The sequence below is a fragment of the Sinocyclocheilus anshuiensis genome, unplaced genomic scaffold (genome assembly GCF_001515605.1).
Source record: "Sinocyclocheilus anshuiensis isolate Anshui unplaced genomic scaffold, SAMN03320099.WGS_v1.1 scaffold607, whole genome shotgun sequence".
Lineage (NCBI taxonomy): Eukaryota > Metazoa > Chordata > Actinopteri > Cypriniformes > Cyprinidae > Sinocyclocheilus > Sinocyclocheilus anshuiensis.
In genome coordinates, this window is record NW_015552591.1 from 38,246 (window position 1) to 64,261 (window position 26,016).

Sequence of the window (26,016 nt, forward strand, 5' to 3'; positions counted from 1 at the left end):
TTGTAAAAAAACACACACACACACACACACACACACACACACACACACACACACACACAGCAATAAGAGGCAATAAGTCATTTAATTAAGTTTCATTTCATTTTGAAAAATAAATAAAAAAATAAATAAAACAAAATATACGAACAAATAAATATTTTGCAACATAGCAAAGGAAAAACCATATCTACAAAGTGCTGCAAACAATAATTACAACAAGTCTGAAACAGAGCGGGATGAAGCAAAAGCTTGTTTTTTGCCCCCATCCCTTATAAGTCTGATCTCTTTATTTTTTTGTGAGTTCTTTGGATAAAAAATAAAATAAATAAATAAATAAAATAGAACAGCATATCAAAGGTCTATGGAGCCCCTAAAGGGACACGGTGGTGGAAAAAAATCAGATTGAGTGAAAAAATTTGGGGTGGGAGGAAAAAATATTTGTCAATTTTTTACGTTCTCTCTTAAAACTTTTGCATTCCCTCGAGAAATTTTGCGTTCCCTCGCACAACGAAAATATCTTTTGCGAGAGAACGCAAAGGTAAAGTTTTGCGAGGGAATGCAAAGTTTCTCGAGGGAATGCAAAAAAAAATTTCCTCCCACCCCAAATATTTTTCCCACCACCATGTCCCTTTAGGGGCTCCGTAAAGGTCACATTTTTTCACATTTACAGCTAACAGTCAGTAAAGCCAGTTTTTTTTTTTTACTAAGATCTCGAGTAAAGGCTAATTGCAAAAATAACCACATGTGAAAATGGGTCATACCCACTTACCCAAAAGAGGCTTTTGCATGTTGTTTTTTAATATGATGATTTATGTGTTACTATTAAAGGATAGCATATGTATTTAAAAATACCATAAATTTAGTATACAAGTATTAGAGCTGTTAATTCGATATCACACGTACTACATAAGTTTTGCTTATGATTTTATACAGTACACTCAGTTAATTTTAGTTAACAATAACTTAAAACCTAAACTAAAACTATTAAAATTCGTTTTTTTTTGTATATATAGAAACACAGTATATATAAAGTATATATACGTAAATACATAAATGTCCAAACAAACACACACCTGGAGCGGGACAAGGGTAACAAACAAACCCCTGATCCCCAAATCTATTAATGAGCCCCATCAATCAGTTGTGATGCTTCAATGAATCTGACGAGCCTCTAATACGGCTGAAGTCGCTGTACTGCCCAAGGCAAAAGCTGAGATGGCTGACTCATAGCTTCATAACACTCTTTATAATGATCGTGATAGGCTTTGTGCTGCTTTAAGCATGCATCTCCTGATAGTTTCACTTAGTTTTGAAATTAAGATTTTAATGATGGTAGAAAATAATGGCTGCTCCTACGAGCCTCTCAGAAGAAATGCCAACCAAACCCGGCAGTTCATTATGACAGCTTCTTTTCAACTAAAAACTATTCAACTTAACATCTAGTTTGAATATAATTATCTCCACAGTCAAGACTTAACAGCATCATTCAATCAAAAGATAGCTGTTGAAAGATCCTCGTATATCATTTCTCAGTTTTTATACAGTGTAAGAGGAATAATAGAGCCAGGTGCAAAACACTTCTTTTGGTCTAATTAACGGTAAAGTCTTTTCATTTGCTTTTCAGTGGAGTTGTACCCTGACTGTTTGAGTTAACCGAGTCCACCTGCTCATAAAGCAGACAGCAACCAGCCTTTAAATGAGAGAGATCAGAAAAATGTCAAAATAAGGTTGTCAAAAAAGAAAAACACTCAGTAACATTATGTTCATAAACATCTTATTTTAGTCTTGTAGTCATCGTCTTATATTACCGCAAACTACATTTTTAAGAATACCTCAAGTTTACTACTTTAAATTATGACATGCTTGTTGCCTTATAGCTTCCCCAATACTTGATTGACTTGATTTCCTTCCCATGATCATGTTAATGACATCTAAAATGTTTTTTTCCAGGTATTTTAATTACATTCATGCACAGAGATGCACACAAGTGGAAAACATATTCAAGCTGCAGCAAAACAAATGAGTACATGGATTGGGGTATCTCAAATTATTATGCAATTAAAGATCCGGGGAATTATAACCAGCCTGCACACTAAACAAACATGCCTCTCACCTCGCAAACTGCAATTTTGCATTTCATCGCTGTGCTCTCATTTAAAGCTAATTTACTAAATTAGTCGGTAATGTCTCTTATTCATTGTGTTATTCTCAGCTCATATAGTGGATAACAGCAGTGTAGCGTCGGTGCACCTTTAGCAATCCTCATTTAATGTCAGATTCATTCCGCATGGCATAATCTCTACGCTCATGAGGGAATACTTTTATGGAACAGTTGTGTGAGAGAGAGGATCTGAGAGTATGCACAATAGAACAAACGCATGAGCGTACCTTTTTATATATTTATCCAGAGATCAGGTCTGTAGTACAGTTTGCTTATTTCCAAATCTCTATAGACTTCCAATGCCAAATTTACACTGTAAGGGTGACACATAAGTGCTTCTGAAGTGGCATTTAAGGGTCTTTGCACAGACTGTTTAATGCTGCTCAGAGGTGGCATAAATGCATTTACAACACTGCAATTGCAACTATATATGTTGATACTAGGAGATGAGATGGGTCAGTGCAGGCATTATTTAGTGTGACTTTTATGCGGCATTGCATTTTTACACTGAAAACTGGGCAGGCACAGAGCAGCCCTATCATGTCAGTTGCCTAATTTACACTGCAAAGGTGGCATATAAGTGCTTCTGCAGTGGCATTTAGATGTCTTTACACTTTTTACTGTTTAATGCTGCTCAGAGGTGCCGTAGATGCATTTACACAGTAATTGCAACTATATACTTTGATACTAGGAGATGAGGTGGGTCAGTGCAGGCATAATTTAGTCTGGCTTTTATGCGGCATTGCATTTTTACACTGAATATTGAGCAGGCACAGAGCTGCCTTAACAAATGTGGCATGTGCTTCTTAAGTGTAATTTAAGCCATCTTTATATAGTCGAATTCAGGCTGCTCTGTGCCTGCTCAAAATTCTGTGTAAGGATGTAATGCCATATAAAGGCCCGACTAAATTAAGCCTGCTCTGATCCACCTCAGCCCCTAGTATCAAAGGATACAGTTGTATTTGTATCTGTGTAAATGCATTTATGCCACCTCTGAGCAGAGCTTCTGTGCCACCTTTGCAGGGTAAATTTGGCAGTAGATGTCTTTACACAAAGTATTTAATGCTGCTTAGTGGTGGCATAGATGCATTTACATACAAATTACAACTGTATACTAGGGGTTAAGGTGGGTCAGAACAGGAATAATTTAGTCTGGCTTTTTATGCAGCATTACGTCTTTACACAGAGTTTTGAGCAGGCACAGAGCAGCCTTAGTCTATACTGGGATTTTGTAAACCAATGGATTAATGCAAGGATCATCAATTGATTGCGAAGCCTGACACTTTGTTGTTGCTTACAGAACGAATAGTTCTGGAATCTAATCTGTAAAAATATAACTTTTTTATTTTAATAAACCAAAATTGCAGCTCTACAATAGTGTTTGTAAATTAGGAGTGAGGACCTCTGTATTTGCATTTAGTTTGTGAATTCAGTAAAACAGACAGTGAGCCATGGAAAAACTAGACAGCATGTGTCTGAGAGCTGCACTTTTTTCCATGACTGATTACAAATGCAACAACTTTCAGCAAAACATTAAAAACTTCCCATTCCAGCACCACAAACACATGAACAAAATGACAAGCCCAAGCAGTTTCATAATGTGGTGTGGACAAAGAGAACAAACTCTCATTGACTTACCAAAATGGAGCATTTAGAAAAGTATGGCGAAAATGAAAGAATACTGTGAGGAACACAGAAAAATCAACTGGAAAACCTAGCATGAATGAAATGAAACCAAGCAGTCAATGTTAGACAGTAAATTTCCTGTGCCATATTGAGGCAAATCTATTTATTTTATAACATTTTATTCTTGATATTTTTCTCACACCCTTATATTTCCATTGTTGTCTTTATTTACATACTTTTTTTTTTGAGAAACAGATTTTACAGAGCTTCTGTTTTTCATACAAGAAAAGTGGAGATTATTTACACTGTCAGATGCTATAAAGAACAAAAAGTGCCATAAAAGTATCATACAAAATTGATAACAATAAGAAAATGTTTCCCGAGCACCAGGAAATATCAGCATATTAGCAACACTGAAGACTAATGGATGCTGAAAATTCAGCCTTGCCATCACAATAATAAATCAGATTTAAAAATATACAGTATTCTAACAGAACAGGGTTATTTTAAATTGTAATAATATTACGGTTTTACTGTGTTTTTGATCAAATACTTTTAAACTTTCTTTCAAAAACTTTTAAACAAAATATTACTGACCCAAAACTTTATTTTTATATTTTTCTATGCACATATTCTGAAGACGTATGATAACTTTTTATGTTAAAAGATCCAATGGACATTTTTTAATTGAACACAAACAAAAATGGTGCTGTCTCATGTCCTTTTCGGACCTTACATTAGGGGTGAACTATTCTTAAACTCTATCTGGTGTTGGTTACCCAACCTCTTCATCTTTTTGCCCCATTGTCATTGGCAAACAATAATCTGACCTCTAATGAATACAATAAATAAAGCTTGAATGCAGTAAATCAGTACAAGTACAGCTTCTTATCAAAACAGGCCATGTGTATGTGTGAGTAATACTCTGACACCATCTCTGCCATTCAGTAATATCCTGCCTAGCCATTCAATTACACTCTTTTGTGTCTTAATAGATTTGGAATTTGCTCCAGGGCAAGCCACTGCGTTTTACAATTCCCTGTAGGATTGAGAAGCGAATTGATTTTTTCAGAACAAGGAACGCAAGAGAGAAGATGAGTATTTGTTTATGTGTATGCCAGTGAGGGAGTCTATTTTAGGTATAAAAACACCCGGATGCAGCCTAAACAAATATGGTGCACTGATAATACTGCAAGACTGCGAATGATGTAAAAAATGATGGCAGGTTCTGTCCAGACATTTAATCCTGAGTATATGTTTATGATTAATGACAGTACAGTAAGTGGAGGTTTTGCCCCCTCATTTACAGCACGTGTAGCAGATGAGTAGACTCTCCCTCAGGGCTCGACCATCTCGCACAGCAGCAGCGTAGAATTAAAACTGAAGTGCACGACTGCAGTTTTGATTCAAGTTTTGATTTAGTTCAAACTCTATCCCATTCCAGAGCAGTGATGCTTCTACTGCAGGAAGAGCTAAATCAAAACCGGTATGAGAAAGCCCATGGAAATCCTCTTTCAGAGTGTTAAACACAGTTCTGTTCACAATTAGTTTGGTAACAAATGAGTGATAACTGCATTCTGTAACCAAAGTGACTATGTTAAACATTCAGGTAGGGCTGGACAATAATTCAATATCAATATGTAACGCGATATAATTTTTTCCAATAACGGTGATATGATTTTTAAACACATTTCCGATATTTCGATATACATTACCAATTTCTATTTCAGATAAATAGTGTTCATATCGATATCGGAATTATATCGTATCGACCGAAATTAAGAAATATATCGTGATATAAATTTTGGCCATATCGTCCAGCCCTACATTCAGGACTCATCTACTGTGAATGGAAGGTGTAGTATACACATTGCCAATCAAAGGTTTGAGGTCATTAAGATTTTTAAAGAAATTACTATTTTTATTCAGCAAGGATAGATTAAATTGATCAAAAGTGATTTATAATGTTACAAAAGATTTCTATTCCAAGTGTAATATCTTACCTACTTTTTAACAGAAGTGTAATATTTTAGCTAAAAGCGGTAGTACAATGAATTTAGTTAAATTACAATTAATTAAAATGTTCCTTTTTTACATCCAAATTCGAACTACAATTCTGCACCCTGTTTGTAACCTTAATTTAAATTAAATTAATATTCAGGAATTTAACTAAAATGTAAAAGGCATTATCAACTGTTGGCACACAACCCTGGAAAGAGCAGGACAATTTGGGAGTCACACATGTTAATAAAAACAAAGTAAATGCCAAACACTGACTATGCGAAGATGGCGAGACAACCAAAGAAATATCAAGTTTTTTTAAATGTAAGGATAAATTACATTATATATAATAAACAATATACAATACAAGCTTATACAGAAGCAGCAACAGAGCCTTTCCAACAAGCAGTGATGTTGTCAAAGGTCTTCAGTCATAATTACCAGCTGCTCTCCCATCTAAAGTTGTGCCCTGCTCTCTGTCCCCATCCACTAGTACATTTATGAGCCCGTAAGGTCTCTGTGATTGCTGCAGAATCTTTTAAAAGTGTTGCGCATTGAAGTCAGATGGAATAAAACCTTTACTGTGACCCAATCAATGTGAGAGACAGCCAGTAATAGAAGCTGAAGAAAGGCTGACTTCACACCACCTGTGAAAAACACCATCTCCATGGCACTTGTCAGTAGGAACGCTGGATGTCCACTCATATTAGCATGCCATCACACTTCTAATTGGGCTAATTGTGGCTCATATACAAGAGGGACAGTGCAGAAACAAGTGGGATAAACACCTGGTTAAATTTGATGAATGAAAGTGCATTTCACACCATATTACAGAGCTGTGAATTTCTTTTTTTCTGTCTCTCTCTATAGACCTTCTTTTTTTCTTCACTTCCCATATGGCAATCTTTAAAAGTCTGTATTGCCTTTCACTGAAGTCAATTTTGTTTCAAGTGAGGCCCTGTTTCTTATCACACAATTCTCCACTGCCAATGATATTGAGCTGTTCCTGTATTTCTCTGTTTGAGTGTGTGTGTGTGTGTGTGTGCATTTGTCTGTTTAGCAGACAGAGCAGGTGGATTGACGTTCTCTCCGGAGGCATATCAGCCTTGACAGATGAAAGGAACGGCATTGTGGGCCGACGTGGCGTTAAGTAATTGCCTTCTGACTTCACTGGGGGATGTAAGTTTGGAGCATGAAGCATACAGCTATGCCAATTGCACAAACCAATCATGACAAAAAACCATGTAGATGCACCAGTCACAAGTAGGAACATGAGTAAACAAGGGTCAAAGGCAGAATAATTACTTAAAGTCTAAAAGATTTGCCATTTTTAACCTTTTTTTTTTTTTTTGCTTACAAAACTCCCATGAACAATATACACAAATTTTACAAACAAGTAACTTTGCTAAAATTTGCATTTCAGACATTATAAGAAAGCCCAAAGTAATTCCAAACGCATATTTCATCAGTACAAGCGTAAAAATGTTAAGGCACAAATTTGTAAAGAAATCTTTTACCTGTACCAGTTCACAAAACTATAGACTAAATGATTTTTTTTTCACAAAACAGATTGACTGGTGTAGCCCAATTTGTGAATGAAGCAGCCAATTTTGTGAAAATAGTTCAGCAGAATAATTGTCTACTGTATAGTAGAAAAATATGCATATTCAGATACAACCAATGTTAATACTTAAGTAATGATGTAAAAAAGAATCACTGCACTGAACTAGGTTGATTCAGTGCAATTCCTGAACAAATCATTTAGTCCAGATTTGTGAACTGGTTCAGCAGATTCATTAAAAAATTGACTTAAAGGATTATTGGTTTACTAATTAGCCATTGCTACTGAACGCATGGCAGAACAAGCTTGCAATCAGCAATCAGGATAAATGCTCAGATTTGGAAAACTGTCATTTTTAAATTGATGCTAAAATATATGCAAGACATTACCAGTCCAATTTTTCCCCCATACCCACAGAGCCTGTGAGATTCATGCATGGTGGAAACAAGAGTCTGATGAAAACCATAAAACATTAATTGCCACAGCACAGCTATGAATAAACGAGCCACACATTTAGCCTAAATGTGTGAACTACACAGACTCTTGAGGAGAAATGAAAATGCTCCCTAGAGCTAAAGGTAAGGGCCAGAATCTGAGTAAACACATTTAGCATGTCTCAAAAACCTCTTGCAGACCATGTGCTAATTGCTGCAATAAGGAATCAAGAGGGCATGAAGAACCCAGACAGCATCTTTCAATAATGTAATTAGATGCAGAGAAATTAGCAAGTTTTAAGGCTGCATAATTACCCACACATTGCAAAAGATACCTTTCTTAGCTCTTTTAGGTTCTCTTGCCCTTCATCTTACTCTGGAGAGGCCAAAGACTCCCCAAACCAAAACTGGACCGTTTTATGCTTTCATGGCCTGTCAACCTCCATCAGGACTAAGATCTATACCCATGTGACTGATGTACTCCCAGACCTGGAGAGTTTGAACAACACAAGTCAACGCTGACAAGCTCTATTCACTCACACATCAGTAAACCCCTTCAGACCAGATTCAACCATACTAACTCCATCAGAGTGAAGAAACCATAGTGTACTTGCCCCCAACTCAGACCACCCAGATCAAGATCATGCAAGAATATGCCATTAAAGTGAGTTATTAAAGTGAATTGAAATTATGAATTATTCATGCATCACATCACAATATCTTGCAACACATTCAAAGTCAGATCAAATGTCACAATGAATGATGGAGGAACATAGCTGCTTGAATTTTGACTTGTGCCCTGTTCATACATACAGAGAATTTATCACTGGAGGTCAGCAGGTCACTGTATTATTGACTCCTTTTTGTAATACATTATTGATGGGCTGTATTATTGGCCATAGTTTTTTTTTTTGATTGTAAAATACATTATTATTGGAAATAATTAGTCTTTTTATTATATATATATATATATATATGTGTGTGTGTGTTTGTGTGTGTGTGTGTGTGTGTATATACACACACACACACTGTATAAATTATTATTATTTATTTATTTTTTGCTGCAGGGAAAGTGTTTGTGAATGAATTGCAATGCATAATATAATACATAATATCATGAACAAGATTAATGAGTTTTATTCAATGCATGAATCAAACTCGCTGAGAATACCAGTAATTTCTGATATAGTTTATTTGCATCATTTTGTATTATATTACTGTATGTGGGCCGAGACAAATTACACAGAATGGTGAAATTGCTCACAGTAACATTAACCTCTCTATCTTGCCTACACTTGACGACAGCATGTCACAGGAGACAGATCACTGCCTTTACTCCTATCAAAATTTGCCACATTTTATCAATGCTCATTTGCATAAAGGTACACTTTTCTCAGCTCAGTGTTTTTTTGGACATGCCAACATTAAATTGATTTGCTTTGATGCTGCAAATCGCTATCAGTGTGAACGCCCCAAACACGATCAATGAGTATAGAAGTGGACTGAGAAAACTTACTGACAAGCACCCATACCATGGAAAAACATGTCAGGATCAGGTGAATCTGAGGAGCTTATATCTGTGGGTAAATTGAGCACTGAAGGTCGAACCAACTAAACAAATGCACATATTCACACACACTTTGTGGCAGGTATCTAAAGCACCAGCTCACAGCATGCACTGTTTATAAAGTAGTGTTTTTCAAACTTTTAAAGAAAGCATTTGTTCAAAGTGTCAGGAGCTGAATTGAGATGGTGTGAATGTGTTCTCTGAAGGAGTCTGACAAAAGGTCTTATCTTTTTATCTTTAGTTTAAAAGGAAAGTGAAAGTAGCAATACACATTTTTTTCTTTGCCTGCAGGGCTGTTCCCGCCTCGCCCAAACTGCTGAGATCGATGAAAGGGCACAGGGGCAGACTGCGGCTGCCATTTTCATTCCAAAACCTTCTACCTGTCTGAAAAGCTGCTTTTTGCTCAAAAACCGAGTGTGTAACAGTGGGATTCTTGCAAAAAGGCTTCCATTGCAAGTGCATTATTGTTTTGTTTTTTTCTTCTTCCCGAACCACATGTTAAAATTGTCGGCCTTTGTTTAATGTCAGCGCAAACTGAGTCAAATTGAAATGTCAGAGGAAGATGAGACTAAAAAGGAAAATGAGACAGAGCAGACATGCTGAACGTCAGTGTAAAAGGTTGGAACACACTGCTACCTCATTTAGCCTGCAAGCTTTACTTTTACTCAGAATCTTTCAATATGTGTCCTTTCTTGTGACATAAGAGATGTCTTAGCCTTCAATAGGGAGTTTGTAATTTATAACCAAAAACTCAAAGCTTTTATCTATATTGGGAGCACTAATTTATTCTCTATTGGGATAGAAATATGACAAAATGTTTCTACAAAGAGCCTAGAAATAGAATCTAGGAACAAAAGCCCCAAATAAGAAACGAAGGCCTTTGGCCCACATGTTGTTCTTTTGAACTTTCTACTCATAAAATAAATAAATAAATAAACAAACAAACAAATAAATAAATAAATAAATAAATGTATCACAGTCCACAAAAATATTAACCAGGAGGACTGTTTTCAATATGGATAATAATAAATATTTCTTGAGCAGCAAATCAGCACATTAAAATGATTTCTGTAGGATCATGTGACACTGAACACTGGAGTAATGGCTGTTTTGTCATCAGACAAAAAATCTAAATAGTTATTTAAAGTTATTTTAAATTGTAATACTGTTTTACAAAATTACTGTTTTAACTGTATTTTTGATTTAATGAATGCAGCCTTGGGGAGCATAAAACATCGTTAAAAACATTAACATTAAAAAATTAAATAAAGTATGCATACATATAACTACCCGCCTAAATGATAGAAGTACTTGCGCTGTCCAATCTATAAAGACTGTGTCTGTTCCCCGAATAGTGAGGTCAAAATATAAATTTAATGCAGGATCTAGAAAAAATCTAAAGCGCTATATAAATAAAGGTGACTTGACTTGACTTGACATAACAAGACCAGTGAACTGTCTCAGTTCAGTGAGTTCAGTCATGTCCACCTCTTCAACATCAAACATCTTTCATTGGCTTGATCACTATAGGCAGTCCATTGAGTCTGGGCATTCATCTACTTTAGCAATATAACTTAGTTTCCAGCCTGACACAAATTCTCTATAACAAATGTTACTTGCATCTTGAGTCATGCAGTTAATTAGTGTGCCTCAGTTTCTCTTCAGCAAATATGTTAATGAGTGCACAAAAGAGGAAAATCTTACTCAGGCCGTCACTGTTCAATGGCTTACTGAAAAATATGAGTGTAGACTTCAGTTAGAGCTTAATTAGGATCCATTCACCTTTACAGTGACTGCAAGATCTGACTTTCTAACAGTGGGTTGTCAGAGTCACAGTCCATTTCAGAGACCTCTGACCCTGTGGATTGGACTAATGGAGAAATGTAACTTCATTACATGACATGCCAACAGTCTGAACTTGCCATGAAGAGCAGGACTGGGATCCAAGTACCAGTTCTGGATAAGATATAACAGTTTTTTTTATGGAACCTGATTTTCATGATGTTTGGTTCTATTCACTTTGCCTACATTCTTCTACCTGTGCAGACGAAAAATGTGAAAGTCTGTTTCATGTTTTTTAAGAGACCTTCAAAATAACTGAATACTGGTAAAACATCTACTATAATATAATGAATGTGCAATTTATATGTGGTTTGCAAAAACAAACAAAAAAAAACACATTATTGTAAGAATACAGACTTTGGAATGAACGTCAATGCAGAAAGATGTTTTTGCATCCAGAGGGTGTAGTTACAGCATCTTGATAACTAGACTATGCTAACCGGCCAAATCTTGACCCACTGGTGGCACTATGCCACTACTGACTAATTAAATATAATGAGAGAAAAAGACTGGGTGCTGCAAAATAATATAAACACAAGAAACAGACCTCTGTAGTTGCATGCAACAACAAACATACATTATGACCAGCGCAGATTGATTTGTGAACAACTGAAGGAATAGTTAATCCAAAAATGAAAATGTGCTGTTTATTTACTCACCCTCAGGCCAATTTAGCTGATGAACGATTGTTTTGTTAGATAAGACCCCAATATATTATCAGGAGACGTGGGTATTAATTTTGTGTTTCCTGTACCTGCTTTTTTGACTGTCATGGAAGTGATGGAACTCATTGACTTGCATTTTATGAATCAAAAATGAGCATAGATTCAGCTAAAAATCATCTTTAGTGTTCTTCTAAAGGAAAAAAAGTCACATATCTTGGATGGCAAGAGGGTGAGTAAATTAACAGCAAATTTAAATTTTTGGGTGAACCATTCCTTTAATTCATTGACTAGATCAGTGGTTCTCAACGTACTCACTGAACTGAAAGTTGTTACTTTCATCAAGTCAAATTGGAAGCACAACTAGAAACATTACATTCCTCAAAAGTCCCATTCTTAATCAAAAAGAGACTATTCTGCTTCCACTAGGGATGAACAAATATCCAAATGACATGAAACTACTGCACAATGAAATTAAAAAATGCTCATGCCTGTAACCACGACTGAAATTGTGCTCAGAGTTTCTTCATTAAAATACTGCAATTATCCATTGTGCTATTAACAAATGACACTGAAAATAAGTGTCACAGTTACTAAAGGTGCATCCAGCCCTGATGGTGCTAATTATACAGCTGAAAGTTTCTCCCAGCTTTGTTCACTTTCATGTCTTAAACATCATTTTAACAAAACCCAACACTCACCAAAAGCTGCGTAAAACTCCTCTCTGGTTAGGTGTTCGTCATCATTGACGTCATTATATTTGAACAGATCGAACAGAGTGCATTCTGATGCCGTCCTGCTCAGACCTTCCTGCTTGATGACCTGCACGACAACAAGATTAAAGATCATTAAATTTAAAGCAGAACCTACTGTATGATGTTTCAACAAAGCACACCAAAAAAATGTGTTTGGTGTGCTGAACCAGTGCTTTACCATTCTGAATAATTAAAGATGATTCCTATCTGAAAGTGAAAAGTGACGTGACATGTGGCCAAGTATGGTGACCCATACTCGGAATTAGTGCTCTGCATTTATCCCATCCAAAGTGCACACACACAGCAGTGAACACACACACACCGTGAACACACACCCGGAGCTGCGCCCGGGGAGCAGTTGGGGGTTCGGTGCCTTGCTCAAGGGCACCTCAGTCGTGGTATTGAAGGTGAGAGAGAGCGCTGTACATTCACTCCCCCCACCTACAATCCCTGCCGGTACGAGACTCGAACCCGCAACTTTTTGGGTTACGAGTCCGACTCTCTAACCATTAGGCCACAACTTCCCCCCCATCAGCAATCTGCATCAGACATTGTGAATCCTGTCAGCTGGCAAACATCCAGAACTGAGCAAGTTTTTATAACAGCCTTATGCTGGAAAACATGAGGGATTACTGTAAAACGTTCTATCATACATTCGTCTGATGGTAATTACAGTTAGTGAAAGAAAGCTGGAGGGTTTGTTATTATGAATGTTAGGGGCTAGATTTACTGTGGTTTACAGTTGAGATTTTGAAAATATCTTTAGCATATGCGTATGAACAATCAAAATTAACTTATGAAATAAATGATATATCCACACAATACAGACATGATCTTAGGACCATCTCCTTAAAGCTTTTTCATAGCCAGTGCTAAGGTTGACCTGAACTAGCCTATATTATTACTAAAACCAGACCTGTGTGTTCAGATTCAATCCTGTCCTTTTATTATCTGTTGCAAACTCTAATCCTCTTATAGAGACTTGATACCAGCTCGGAAACTGACAGGCAATCTTCACTTTGACCTCATTAGCTATGCAGTTTTGATGGACCATTTATTTAGAAGACAAAACAAGCAAGCAAGAAAGTAAACTTTCAAATGCTGAAATTTTCAATGTACCAGTCTGATCTGCATACCGCATGCTACAGGGAATGTCAAAATAGTTTTATGTAATATTTTGTACTATGTATTTTAAGGCTTGGTAATTGCCTTGTATTAAAGGAATAGTTCACCCAAAAATGAAAATTTACTGACTCTCAGGCCATCCACGATTTTTATGAGTTTGTTTCTTCGTCTGAAGTTATTTGGGGAAATTTTGCTTGACATCACTTGCTCACTTATGGATCCTGTGCAACGAATGGGATGTGATCAGAATGAGAGTTTAAATAGCTGATAAAAGCATCACAATAATCCACTCGAGTCCATCAATTAATGTCTTGTGAAGTAAAAAGCTGCGTGTTTGTAAGAAACAAATGCAACATAGTTTAAACTTTAAACCATTGCTTTTGGCCAAAATGTGAGTCATTAAAAATGTCTTGATGAATTTGTTTCTTACAAACACACTGCTTTTCACTTGACAAGACGTTAATTGATGGACTGGAGTCGTATAGATTACTTGTGGATTATTGTGATGTTTTTATCAGCTGTTTGAACTCTCATTCTGACGGCACCCATTCACTGCAGAGGATTCACTGGTGAGCAAGTGATATACATCTTCGATGGCCTGAAGGAGAGTAAATTGTCAACAAATGTTTCCTTTTTAGGTGAATTACTACTCTTAAAGTCATATAGCTTTAAGCAGTTTCCAGCATGGTACTAAATGTATTAAATATGTTATTTGAATGTAAATACATTATTAAACTAATGATATGACATAAAAAAGCACTCATTCAATAAGTCAGAAAGGGTTCATGGACTGTCCCTTCACTTTCTGCATGAAGATCATTTCAGGAGTACCAGAAGATGTACTTGAGCAGAATACCAACGTGATCTCATGATAATTCGTATGTATTTTACGTAACATGTGGTTCTATAAAACGTACATTTACTTACGTTTTTACAGGCACTAAAACGTACAATACTGACGTATTTTCAGCATCTAAACGTACAAATACTTACATATTTTCAGCATTTAAACGTACAAAATTGACGTATTGACGACACCTAAAAATGAATCCTTATGAATATTGAAATCACGGCATTAATTTTATTAGTTTTTAGTTGTCATATGAATTAGCTTGTTTTCAATTACATTATTAAATTGTTTACTTATGAAATGATAACATTTCGTTTTGTTGTGTGATTTCTGCTGCCAGCTTGTTTCCTAGAATATGTCTACGTAATGTTAAACAAGACTTCACTTTAAACCTTAAAATAAATAAAATTTCTGCAATAGTTTAACCTTTACTTGTCATATAATGTTTACTTTGATTGCCATAGGCCACAAAAGGCGTTTTCTCCGACATGCTGTGACTGACAATAGAACTATAAAATACACCAAATAAAATGGGTAGGTTTAGGTTTGGAGGTAGGTTAAGGGGTGTAAAAATCTAAATCGCTTATTGATAAAAGGATAAAAATGCATTGATACGAATATCTTAATGATATAAAAGATACGTAAATATTTGTAAGTTTTTTAGCTAAAAATACGTAGCGATTTGTACGTTTTAAACATTGAAATACGTCTAAATTGTACATTTTAGCATTAATAAAAACGTACAAAAATGTAAGTTTTGTGCTTGTAAATGTTACGTATTAATTCCTACGTATAAACATGAGACCAGGCTGAGAATACTTATGGAGTTTAATTGCTTTATTAGGAGAGAATATTCTGAATTTGCTGGAAGGCATTTCTCTATGTTCCCATTTCTCAATCACCTTTTCAACCTGCGCTAGCTTCATGTCAACAGGCCAAGCTTTTGTATTCAGGGCCAGTCAAAATGTTCACTTTTTACATTGTCTTCGATCTGACATGCATGAAAAGGGATCTATTCTTCTTCCACTGAGAATGAAGAAATATGCAAATGACATGAAAATATTGCACAATGAAACTGAAATGGCTCACGCCTGTAACTGAGAGTGAAAGTGCGTTCAGAGTTTTGTCTCTGGAGAAATATGAATAAATTCATATTTTGCTCATTTTGCTGTGCACGGTATCTCTATGGACAGGTGTAATCTTTCTGCTGCAGCACAAGATAAAGCACAGCTGACCTGGGATCAGTCTTTGAGTGAAATTTTAAAAAAGAGACAAGCTTGCCTGCTCATTTACGGTTTTCAAATTAATGCAATAAAACATGAGTTAAAGTGATCCCCAGCCATTCTCATTATCTATCAGATTCAAGCATCAGATATTGTATTACTGTAAACAAAACAACATGCATTTGGACAATGACTGATTAGACTTTTCTTTTTTTACTCAAAATGTTAAAGGGACAGTCCACCCACAAATTAGAATTCTGTCATCATTTACTCACTATTTACTCATTCCAAACCAGTACAAGTTTCTTTCTTCTGTAAAACAGAAGATATTTTGAAGTATGTTGATAACCAAACAGTTTCAGTTCCTGTTTACTTCAATGTATTTTTGTCCATAAAATACTGTAAAAAGTCAATGGCAACCGAAACTGTTTAGTTACCAGCATTTTTAACAATATCTTCTTTTGTGTTCCAAAGAAGAGAAAGCCATGCAGGTTTGGAATGACATGAGGGTAAGACAACAACCCAAAAGATTTGAGCTGCTTTTGAAAGTACAGCAGATTGAAAGTATGGAAATTCAGTCTATTTGTCTTTCTTAGTTGTTCTATTTTTCTTTATTTATTCTGTACACTCATAAACCCATATTATTAGTTATGTGTTTCCCCTTTCATCTCTTTTCCAGTTTCAATAAAACCTTAACTGTACATCAGCAGGTAGATGTTTCCTTGGCAATTCAGTGCAATTTCACAACAGTGATCATATTTAGAGTGCATGCATACCAATATGCTGATAAATACCAAAAATCAGTTCATCGAAATAACCCAATTTACCCATTTACATTCATTTACATCAATAACCTGGCAATGCAAGTAAACAGCATTTACAAGACTATATTAAAAATGAGGTTATTCCCTGATGCTAACATCAAAACATAAGCATCCATGTGTTCTACTCAGAGTATTCCATTTGTTATGTGAGTAGTGATGTTAAATAAAGCATTAAAAACCACAGAATATTCCAAAAATGTCAGAGGAAAATTTGCACAGACTCACTCACCTCTCATATTTGAAGGTTCTATGACTGTACTAATGTCCTATGGCTGCACAAGATGAGCACTTTTTTCACATTTCTTGGGTCAAGGTCAGAGTTTGAGATATATTCTCTTCTTCTCTAACACAAAACACTCTGGATGCACTTACTTTTGCCATAAGCATGGTTTCCTGTCAAATATTACACATGCACACTTCAATAAACCGACAGAACTCAGGTTAAGGTGTTTACATGCCGAAATTGGGGCAAAAATCTAGCTAAAAAGTTGATAAAGGAAAACGATCTCTATTTTTCTCTCTGAAAATTGACCTCTACTGTTGGTTTGAAAATGGTTATTAAAGGGGTCATATGATGCGATTTAAATTTTTCCTTTCTCTTTGAAGTGATACAAGCTCTTGGTGCATAAAAAAGATCTGTAAAGCTGCAAAGACTAAAGTCTCAAATCCAAAGAGATATTCTTTATAAAATTTAAGAGTCAACCACACCTACCTAAAATGGCTCGTTCTAACACGCCCCCACATGGCTACGTCACAATGTGGGAAGATTTGCATAACACCGCTCAAATGTTCGCTGAGGAAATACATCAACTTCGCGCTGTGGATCGCCGGATAAGAGTTTTGAGCAGTGTAAATTAGCGCTTGTTTTTTGTCTTTTCTCCGATCACAAATGCAGAAATGGTTTTGTGTTTACGCGGCACGATGCAACACGTAAAAAGACAGTATATGTCATTATAATCCGTAACTATGTCCCCACTGGATGCAACAAATGCTTCATTTATAATGGGTTTTATTGTTTTTGTCTTGTCGCGCCAGGACACTGCATCACAATATGGTAGGGGCATAACATTTCCGTCACAAGCTTAAGGCATTCGGCCAATCACAACGCACTGGATAGCTGGCCAATCAGAGCACACCTCGCTTTTCAGACCAATGAAGTATGTGGAAAATAATGTGTTTTTTGAACCTTAAACTGCATAAACACATTTCATTACACCAAATACACAAAATAATGTTCTTTTTAGCAACATCATATGACCCCTTTAAAATAAAATCAACATGACAGACACGTTAAGAAAGTCAAGAAACGGCACCTAATTGCAACGTCGATTAAATGGGTGAAAGAAAAGAAAGAGAGTGACTTTGTAACAGTCTTGTTCGGACTTACCTGTGAGAGCTCACTGCTGTCAACTCTTCTATTACCATCTGCGTCAAAGCGCTTGAACATCATGTCCACCAGATGTTTTCTAGTTGCCATATCGTTCTCGTGGCTGCCATGGTTACCGGGGGTCAAGTACCTCTGAGCATGTAAGTCCAACATCTCGGTCTTCAATTTTTTATAATCTCCTAGATGACAGTTATCATCTGCGAAGTGTTGGAGAGAAATGCTGGTCAGATCAGTGTATATGGAGATGAATTCGCTGTTCTGCAGCATTACTAATTCATCAATAGTGTGGCAATATGAAGCCCATTTCAAAAATGGCCATATGAGGAATCTAACAGGTCTGGTATGTAAATAAATGCTGGGAATTTGCAGATCTTGTGGCTCTCACAAGAAGAATCAAAATAAATAAATGTTTTTGTTTTACTGTATGCATCATATTTGATACATCAGACTATTAGTGATTGTTTAAGAAAATAAACACACACACACACACACACACACACACACACACACACACACACATGCACACACAATGTATTATATGTTACTTATTTTTTATCTAAAGAAAATAGGGTTTCAATGATGACTGATACCAGGTTATAAATAAATAATACAAATATTCAATAAAATTACTATGCTTAGTCTTTTTTTTTTTTTTTTATATCTGCAAGACTGTTATTACCTGTGATTGCCTGTGGTCGAACAACAGTTGTATTAATATTAAAATAAAAAAACAAACGGCCATAATATATTTCATACAACAGTTCAATATATATGAAGTTAATATTATTGTAAGTAACTTACATTTTTGACACAATATTGCCATTAGTTCCAAACAAAGCCACAGCAGAACAGTTGCATGTCTCCAAACAACACACAGTTTGATAATTTCTTTCTGAATGATTCAGCGAATCACTAATAACGGTCAAGCGTTTCATTCCTGAATGAATCAGTGTTTTAAACAAATCTTTTCGACGAATGATTCACTTATGAAGACAGTAACTTGCCGTCACCCACTGACGTAACTATGCGATGCTATGTTTAATTTTAGATGACTTTCCTTAATATCAAAAGAACAAAACACATACATTAATAACAGAACATTTGATGATAAAAACTCTTATTTTATTTGGACAATCATTACGCTGATCAAAAAAAGACAAAAAACTACAATGCTGTCGTGACAGTGCTAATGGGCTGCAGAAAAAAAATGCTCTGTGTTATGCAAACATGGCAGAGGAGGACAGACTCTGTACATTACTCTAGCGATCATGTCAGAGAAAGCGCTGGAAAGGTGTTAGGGATGGACTTGAAACAGTTGCTGGAAACAACGGCTGGGAAGGCTTGTCAAAAAGCATTTGACAATATTTGAGATGTTTTCGTCATTATATGTAGCTCAGGTGGTGCAGTATGGCTTCTTGTGAGAATACCGATGTTGTTTCTGGAGCATAAGAGATGGATAATGAAAGGCAGAATCAGAAATGAAAGCTAGAGAGGGAGAAGGAAGGAGGTTGAGGAAAAGCAGCTGGTTTTAAAGACTGTCAGGCTAGATTCACTGACAGATGTCAAGTCAGTCACAGCTCATCTCCACATGACTGCACCACTAACTGCAATGTGTGTGTGATTTACTGAGATGTATGAATACATATATGTGTCTGAGCCTGCTGTGTGTACGTGTGCTGATCAGCTATAGCGTGCCACACATCACAAAATGGCCTCTAATTTGACAAGCCACCATGGCAGGAAAGCTTCCTTCCTTAGAAATGGCAGAATGAATAAAAGATAAATGGCTGTCTACCGTCTACCTTGCCCAGAGGAGATGAAGGTCAGTGTCGTCAAACCTGTGTGTGTGTGTACGTTTGCACACACGGCACATTAGCATTCATTTTTTGGCATGGTGGCAAATGAAGAACTGCATGTCTTCTATCATATTCCAGAACTGCAGATGTGTGACTTAGGGAATATATTTATACAGCATTATCCACCTGATATTTGACAGCTGTACAGTTCCCAGCAATGTTGCAACCGTGCAGAAGGAAAACTCTAAAATGTGTGGAAAGCTGGAGATTTATTGAATCAGAGCTACATTAATGAGCTGCGTTTCAACAGGAGCCCATCTGCCTGTGCATTGATTTTCAGTGTGGACTGAAACTGTGAGTCTTGTATATAGATATCTTGTATGTAGAAATACGCACCAAATATTAATTTGCAGTACAGAGATATTATAGTAACACAACAGGGAGTTTAAAAAATAATGACTTGAAAATGAAAAAAAAGAAAAGAAAATGAAACCCACAGAGCCCATGCAATACTTTTTTTTTTGGTCTTTTGTTTTATAAAGTATAAAACATAAAAATGTTATGTAATATAAAATTTATAAAAATGTTATACTACATTACCTAAATAAATTGTAAAAAAAAAAAATCTAATAATAATAACAATAATCATAATAAAATAGTTTATTTTAAATGTTACAAGTGAATCTAGGCCTCACAGCTTTTAAATGTACAGTATGAAAATGAATGTTCATTTTGAGATTTCCTCAAGATTATATTTAACAGTGTTATGAAAGTATTTGTGTTTTTAAAGATTAACTTTAGGTGAGTGTTAGATGATGGCAAAAGTAATATAAATGTACAAAAATAAATGAACATGCACAATTAATATTTATCAATATTGATAAACCCCCCCGCAAAAAAAACAGCCCTCTAACATAGATGATAACAGACAGGGTAGTGATACAGCACATCCCTAATATATAATATATAATAAATCAAGTCCACAATAATCTCTCTAAGATGGCTCCTACAATCACTAGTAATTAATTTAGTTAAATTAAGATTTCTGCTCTGACCGGTAGTTGCATTTGTGAACGTGGGCGATTGGAAAAACACAAGTGCTGTCATCATGACATTCAACATGTTTTCAGTCCTTTGTGCATGAGAATGTGCATCTTTTTATGATATATGTTACATTATGCTCCATTTCTCAATATATGTGACCCTGGACCACAAAAACAGTCATAAGGGTCAATTTTTCGAAATTGAGATTTATACATCATCTGAAAGCTGAATAAATAAGCTTTCCATTGATGTATGATTTGTTAGGATAGGACCATATTTGGCTGAGATACAACTATTTGAAAATCTGTAATCTGAGGATGCAAAAAAAAAAAATTAATTATGCCTTTAAAGTTGTCCAAATGAAGTTCTTAGCAATGCATATTACTAATCAAAAATTAAGTTTTAAAGGGGTCATTTGATACGATTTCAAGTTTTCCTTTCTCTTTGGAGTGTTACAAGCTGTTCGTGAATAGATAAGATCCCTAACGTTGCAAAGACTAAAGTCTCAAACCCAAAGAGATATTCTTTATAGAAGTTAAGACTGGTCCACGCTCTCCTAAAACGCTCGTTTAAACACGCCCCCCACATGTCTACGTCACGATGTGGGAAGATTTGCATAAAGTCGCCCAAATGTTCACGCAAAGAAAGAAGGTGTAACTTTATTGTTGCTGCCACCGCCACCGCCATGTTATGAAGACGCTGTGTGGTTCGTTGCGCAAGCGAAACTTCTTTGTTTGGCCTTCCAAAAGAGGACACGACTAGAAATCAGTCGAATTAAGACTGGTTTTGTGGTCCAGGGTCACATATGGGGTGTTTATACAGAAGGCAGTCGAAACGCCCGCCTGACAGAAATAGGTTTTACTTGATTGCTTAAATTAGAAAGAACATTGTTTCCAAGTGATCTGTCTATGCATTCTCCAAATTTGAGTTGAGATCTGTCAATGCATTCTCCAAATCCCCCACAGAGAAGCACATTTACAAAGTTCTACAATGACCTTCCTGTCTTTATTTGCTCAACCTTCATCCATCAGAGAGTTTCTTATGGGTGAGGGCTATTAAATATATATCTGTCCTTTAATGTACAACACAACTGAGACCTCTAGTGCTATAGAAGGTCACTGATAATGGATCCATCATGCAACTGTTTCTCATCTCATTAAACATGCGTAGGGAGCGTGTGCTAACCAGGTCCGGTGTTAGCACTCCGACCATTTCTAAAATGAACCCAGATTCAGACTCTTCTTTGTTCCTGCATAAATGAAAGTATGACGGCATTGCTCACATAAGACGTGCAGTTGATGGTCATGAACCACGCCGCAGCAGCTAAAAGCGTGCCATGGCTGGTCACCCATCCTGATGGGAATTCTGGTCATCATTTTACTTTGCAAAAGTCAGGAGCTGTGACAAACAAGTTTGTGATGGGCAATTCAAGACACGCAGGCAAATTAAAGTGTTAGGCTGTGTCTAACAGACTGTGGCAAGCTGCTGTTAATTAGAACAGGTGGAATCATTTAAAGGATTGAGCGCTAAGAAATGAGGTCACAGCAATATACATTAACCTAAATATACTCATGAACAGTGTATGACAGTATTAATGCTTAGACTATACACAATCTTTTATATAAAAATCAATATTATTTAATCTAATTTATATATATATATATATATATATATAATTTATAATGTACATTTAATTATTTATTTTACATTCTCTCTCTCTCTCTCTCTAAAACGTACTGTAAGTTTAATTAGTTTTATTTGTACTTTTTTCCATTTTAATTTTAGTTAAAGTTGAATTTTTTTATTGTTTTAGTTTGTAAATATAATAACTCTAGTTCAGTAAGACTTAAAAAAAATGCAACTTTTATTCAGCAAGGATGCATTAAATATCAAAGTGACAGTAAATATATTTATAACGTTACAAAATATTTATATTTCAAATGAATTTCTGCGATCCTTATGTATCACAGTTACATTAAGCAGCACAACTGTTTTCAACATTAATAATTATAAGAAATATTTGAGCATCAAATCATGATTTTTTTAAATATGGTCTTGATATTTCTTGTTAAAAATAATTCAAATTCTATATCCTGTTTGCTATTTCATTTTAAATTCAGAACTTTCAGAATTTAAAAAGTATTCTCAATTCAGTTTTGAATGGCACACAACCCTTCACTTCACCGTCTGACTATGTGCCAGAGCCTCTTAAAACTGTTCAGAATATCCGTATTCTTTGACAAGCATTACACAAATGCAGCATTAAGCACAAAGACATTTATTACAAGCCATAAAACCATTCTTAAGTGGCCTGTGTGATTTACTTTGAAGTAAAACTTGACACGTCCAGGCAGCCCAGAGGAAAAGCAGATTGATCTTTCCCTGTTTGAAAGGGGTTTAGACGACCACCTGCATTCATATCTGCATGTTTGATCCACTGCATGTGACACATGGAACCCTGATTCACTTTGAAAACCACACTGGTAAATCTAGTCAGATCAGATGAAATTCAGTCCTGTCCGAAGGTGGGGTTAGAATGGCAGCATTAATAAAAACAGCTTGAGGGACAGCTAATTAACATTAACGAGCCAATTTGATCATTTAGATCATTATGAGGGAATTATAACCTCATTAAGAAATAATAACAAAACGGGCATGCTGGTATTGATGCTGTAAGTCATTATTTTGGGTGAATATCACAGATAAAATACCATTACTCAGCTGAGATTGCTTAATAGCACCATTGATGTTACATGCTTCTTGACCTTGTCTGTCTAGCTTGATTTAAAAGGACCCCAAATTGAAAATTCTTTCATCATTTACTCACCCTCATGCAATTTGAAAACTTGCATTCTTCTGTGGAACACACACAAAAAAGAGACTTCAAAAGTTTCAACTGTATTTGTCTATACATTGAAAGCAAATGAAGTCACAAACAACACTGGATCCCACTGACTTTCACTGTATGGACAAAACAACATTATGACATTTTTCAAAATAAAAGTTTAACAGAACAAAGGCAAGCATTACGGTTTGGAATAGCTTGAGGTTGATTAATTATTTTTGGAAGAACTATCCCTTTTAAAACTAGTTGACCAGTATTCTTTCTTGGGTGTAATTAAATAATCTCTCACACTCATTTCAGTAAGAAACAGGCCTTTTTATTTGTAACATATTTGAGCTAATAATAATAATGATACGATACAAAATAATCTGACATTTTTTCATAAAGTACACCTCAAATTGTGCTTATGTTTTTTATTTTTGGTCTGTATTGTGATTATTTAGTAAAGCTGAAATAGGCTATAGACTGTATATCATCTAAATAAGTCATGATATGAAGATTTTCTTTGCTAGTGCTACAGTATGCAGAGAGTGTGATGAAAATGAAAGCAAAGCAAGTTTTCTGTATTGCAAGTAGGTGCTGATTTTATGTGATATTTTTATGCTGATTTTAACTTTTAACGACGCCAGATGTTTCTCTTTGCAAAATATTGTAAAGCATATGGATATAACAAAACATATCTAAAAAAAAAAAGCATAATACAATTTTTAAAATCTGGCTTTAGGATTGTGACAACTTTAATGAACCTAAATGAACCCTAAAGCCAGCTGGAAATTGTCTTTACACTCCATTCCTCCAATTCTTTTGGTCTCTTTATTTTTCTGTACATTTTGTGCATCACTACTGCTAAACCTGATATATTTTTATATGGCTCTGCTGTATTGATGTCATGTGAGCAGCCCATATCTGTACAACAGCAGTAGATTAGGTTCTCTGTGTGCCAACCCTGTTGAAAAAAACAGCATATGCTGGTTAGGTATGATTTGAATCATAGTAGCTGGTTTGAGCTGGTTTAAGCTGGTCCTGAGCTGGTTATAAACTGGAGCTAGTTGCTCAGGACCATCTTATAACCAGCCCAGGACCAGCTTAAACCAGCTCATGACCAACTAAGGACAAGCTTAAATCAGCTCAAACCAGCTACTATGCTTCAAAACTAACCAGCATATGCTGTTTTTTTTCCAACAGGGAACTCCCCTCTGTATTCTCAAAGTACATCGCTCTACATGCTCTATGCATCAAACACACACACACACACACACACACACACACACACACACACACATGGCTTCAGTCTCTGCTTCAGTCTGAGGTCACTGACTCCGCTCTTTAAGGGCACAGGGCCAGTGCTATTGCTGTCAAGTTCTGGTGCTGCAGAAATGGACGTGTGAACGCAGTGGGCTGTGAAGTCTGCTCTCTTTCTCTTGCTGCGCCTGACCACCTAACATCTCACTGGAGAATTTCACAGGCAGTGCATTCAATAACAATCTACCTGCCGCTGGATATCCATATGAGTTGTTGCGACGACAAATTTACAACTCGCTGGCAGGCTATTATTCAGGCTCTCGCAGTGTGATGTGCGAGTGAAAAACTTTGCATTTGCCTAGAAAACCTTTTTCCTGTTGTCCCCCCTCCCTCTTTCGTCTTCATTGTTTTTGTCTCTCTCTGTGTCTCAGTAGTGCTGCTTTATTCTACATAAAGTAAGTCATCTTCTCCAGCTGTCTACCTCCTGTTTCACCTTTAATTTGATTTCCACACTCTCTTTTCTCCTGTCACAGGTTCTTCAATTCTCCACTCTTACCCCTGTCCCTATATCTCTGATTTCTCTCTTTCGCAGACGCTGGTGCACCTTTGAGGAGCTTATTACCTGCCGGTAGACACGGATGTGGCTTCTCTTCAGGCTGGAGGTGACAGTGACATTAAACAGCTCAGGGTCTTATTATCACTCTTCTAAAATGGCAACAGAACAACCTCTCTCTCCTTCTCTCTTTGTCTGTCTTTGAGCTGTAAGGAATATAAAAATTTATTTATTTTATTTAATTATTTTTTTAATTGTGACTGCAATTTGAAAAGCAATATGATAAACATTTAACATAATTGTGACAAATCACATTGAAACAGCAGCTTTTTATGTTCAACAGGGTGTGAAATTATGTATTTAAATATATTTTAAGTATATTCAAATGAAATATTTCAATATTATTTATATATTTATATATGAATAAATAACATATCATTTCTATATTAATAAACAACATATATAACACACACACACACACACACACACACACACACACACACACACACACACACACACAC

General features: G+C 35.9%; 1 protein-coding gene across 1 annotated transcript in view; it reads right to left on the bottom strand.

Annotated features, from left to right (window-relative positions):
* Positions 1 to 26,016, bottom strand: part of LOC107665529 (follistatin-related protein 5-like) — a gene marked incomplete at its 3' end in the record, with an annotated part of 117,378 nt that overhangs the window by 35,532 nt on the left and 55,830 nt on the right. The window contains exons 5-6 of the mRNA XM_016456443.1: positions 18,016 to 18,212; positions 12,553 to 12,673 (exon numbers count right to left, since the gene is read on the bottom strand). Of these exons, the coding sequence (XP_016311929.1) occupies positions 12,553 to 12,673; positions 18,016 to 18,212 (318 nt within the window). The remainder of the gene's footprint in view (positions 1 to 12,552; positions 12,674 to 18,015; positions 18,213 to 26,016) is intronic.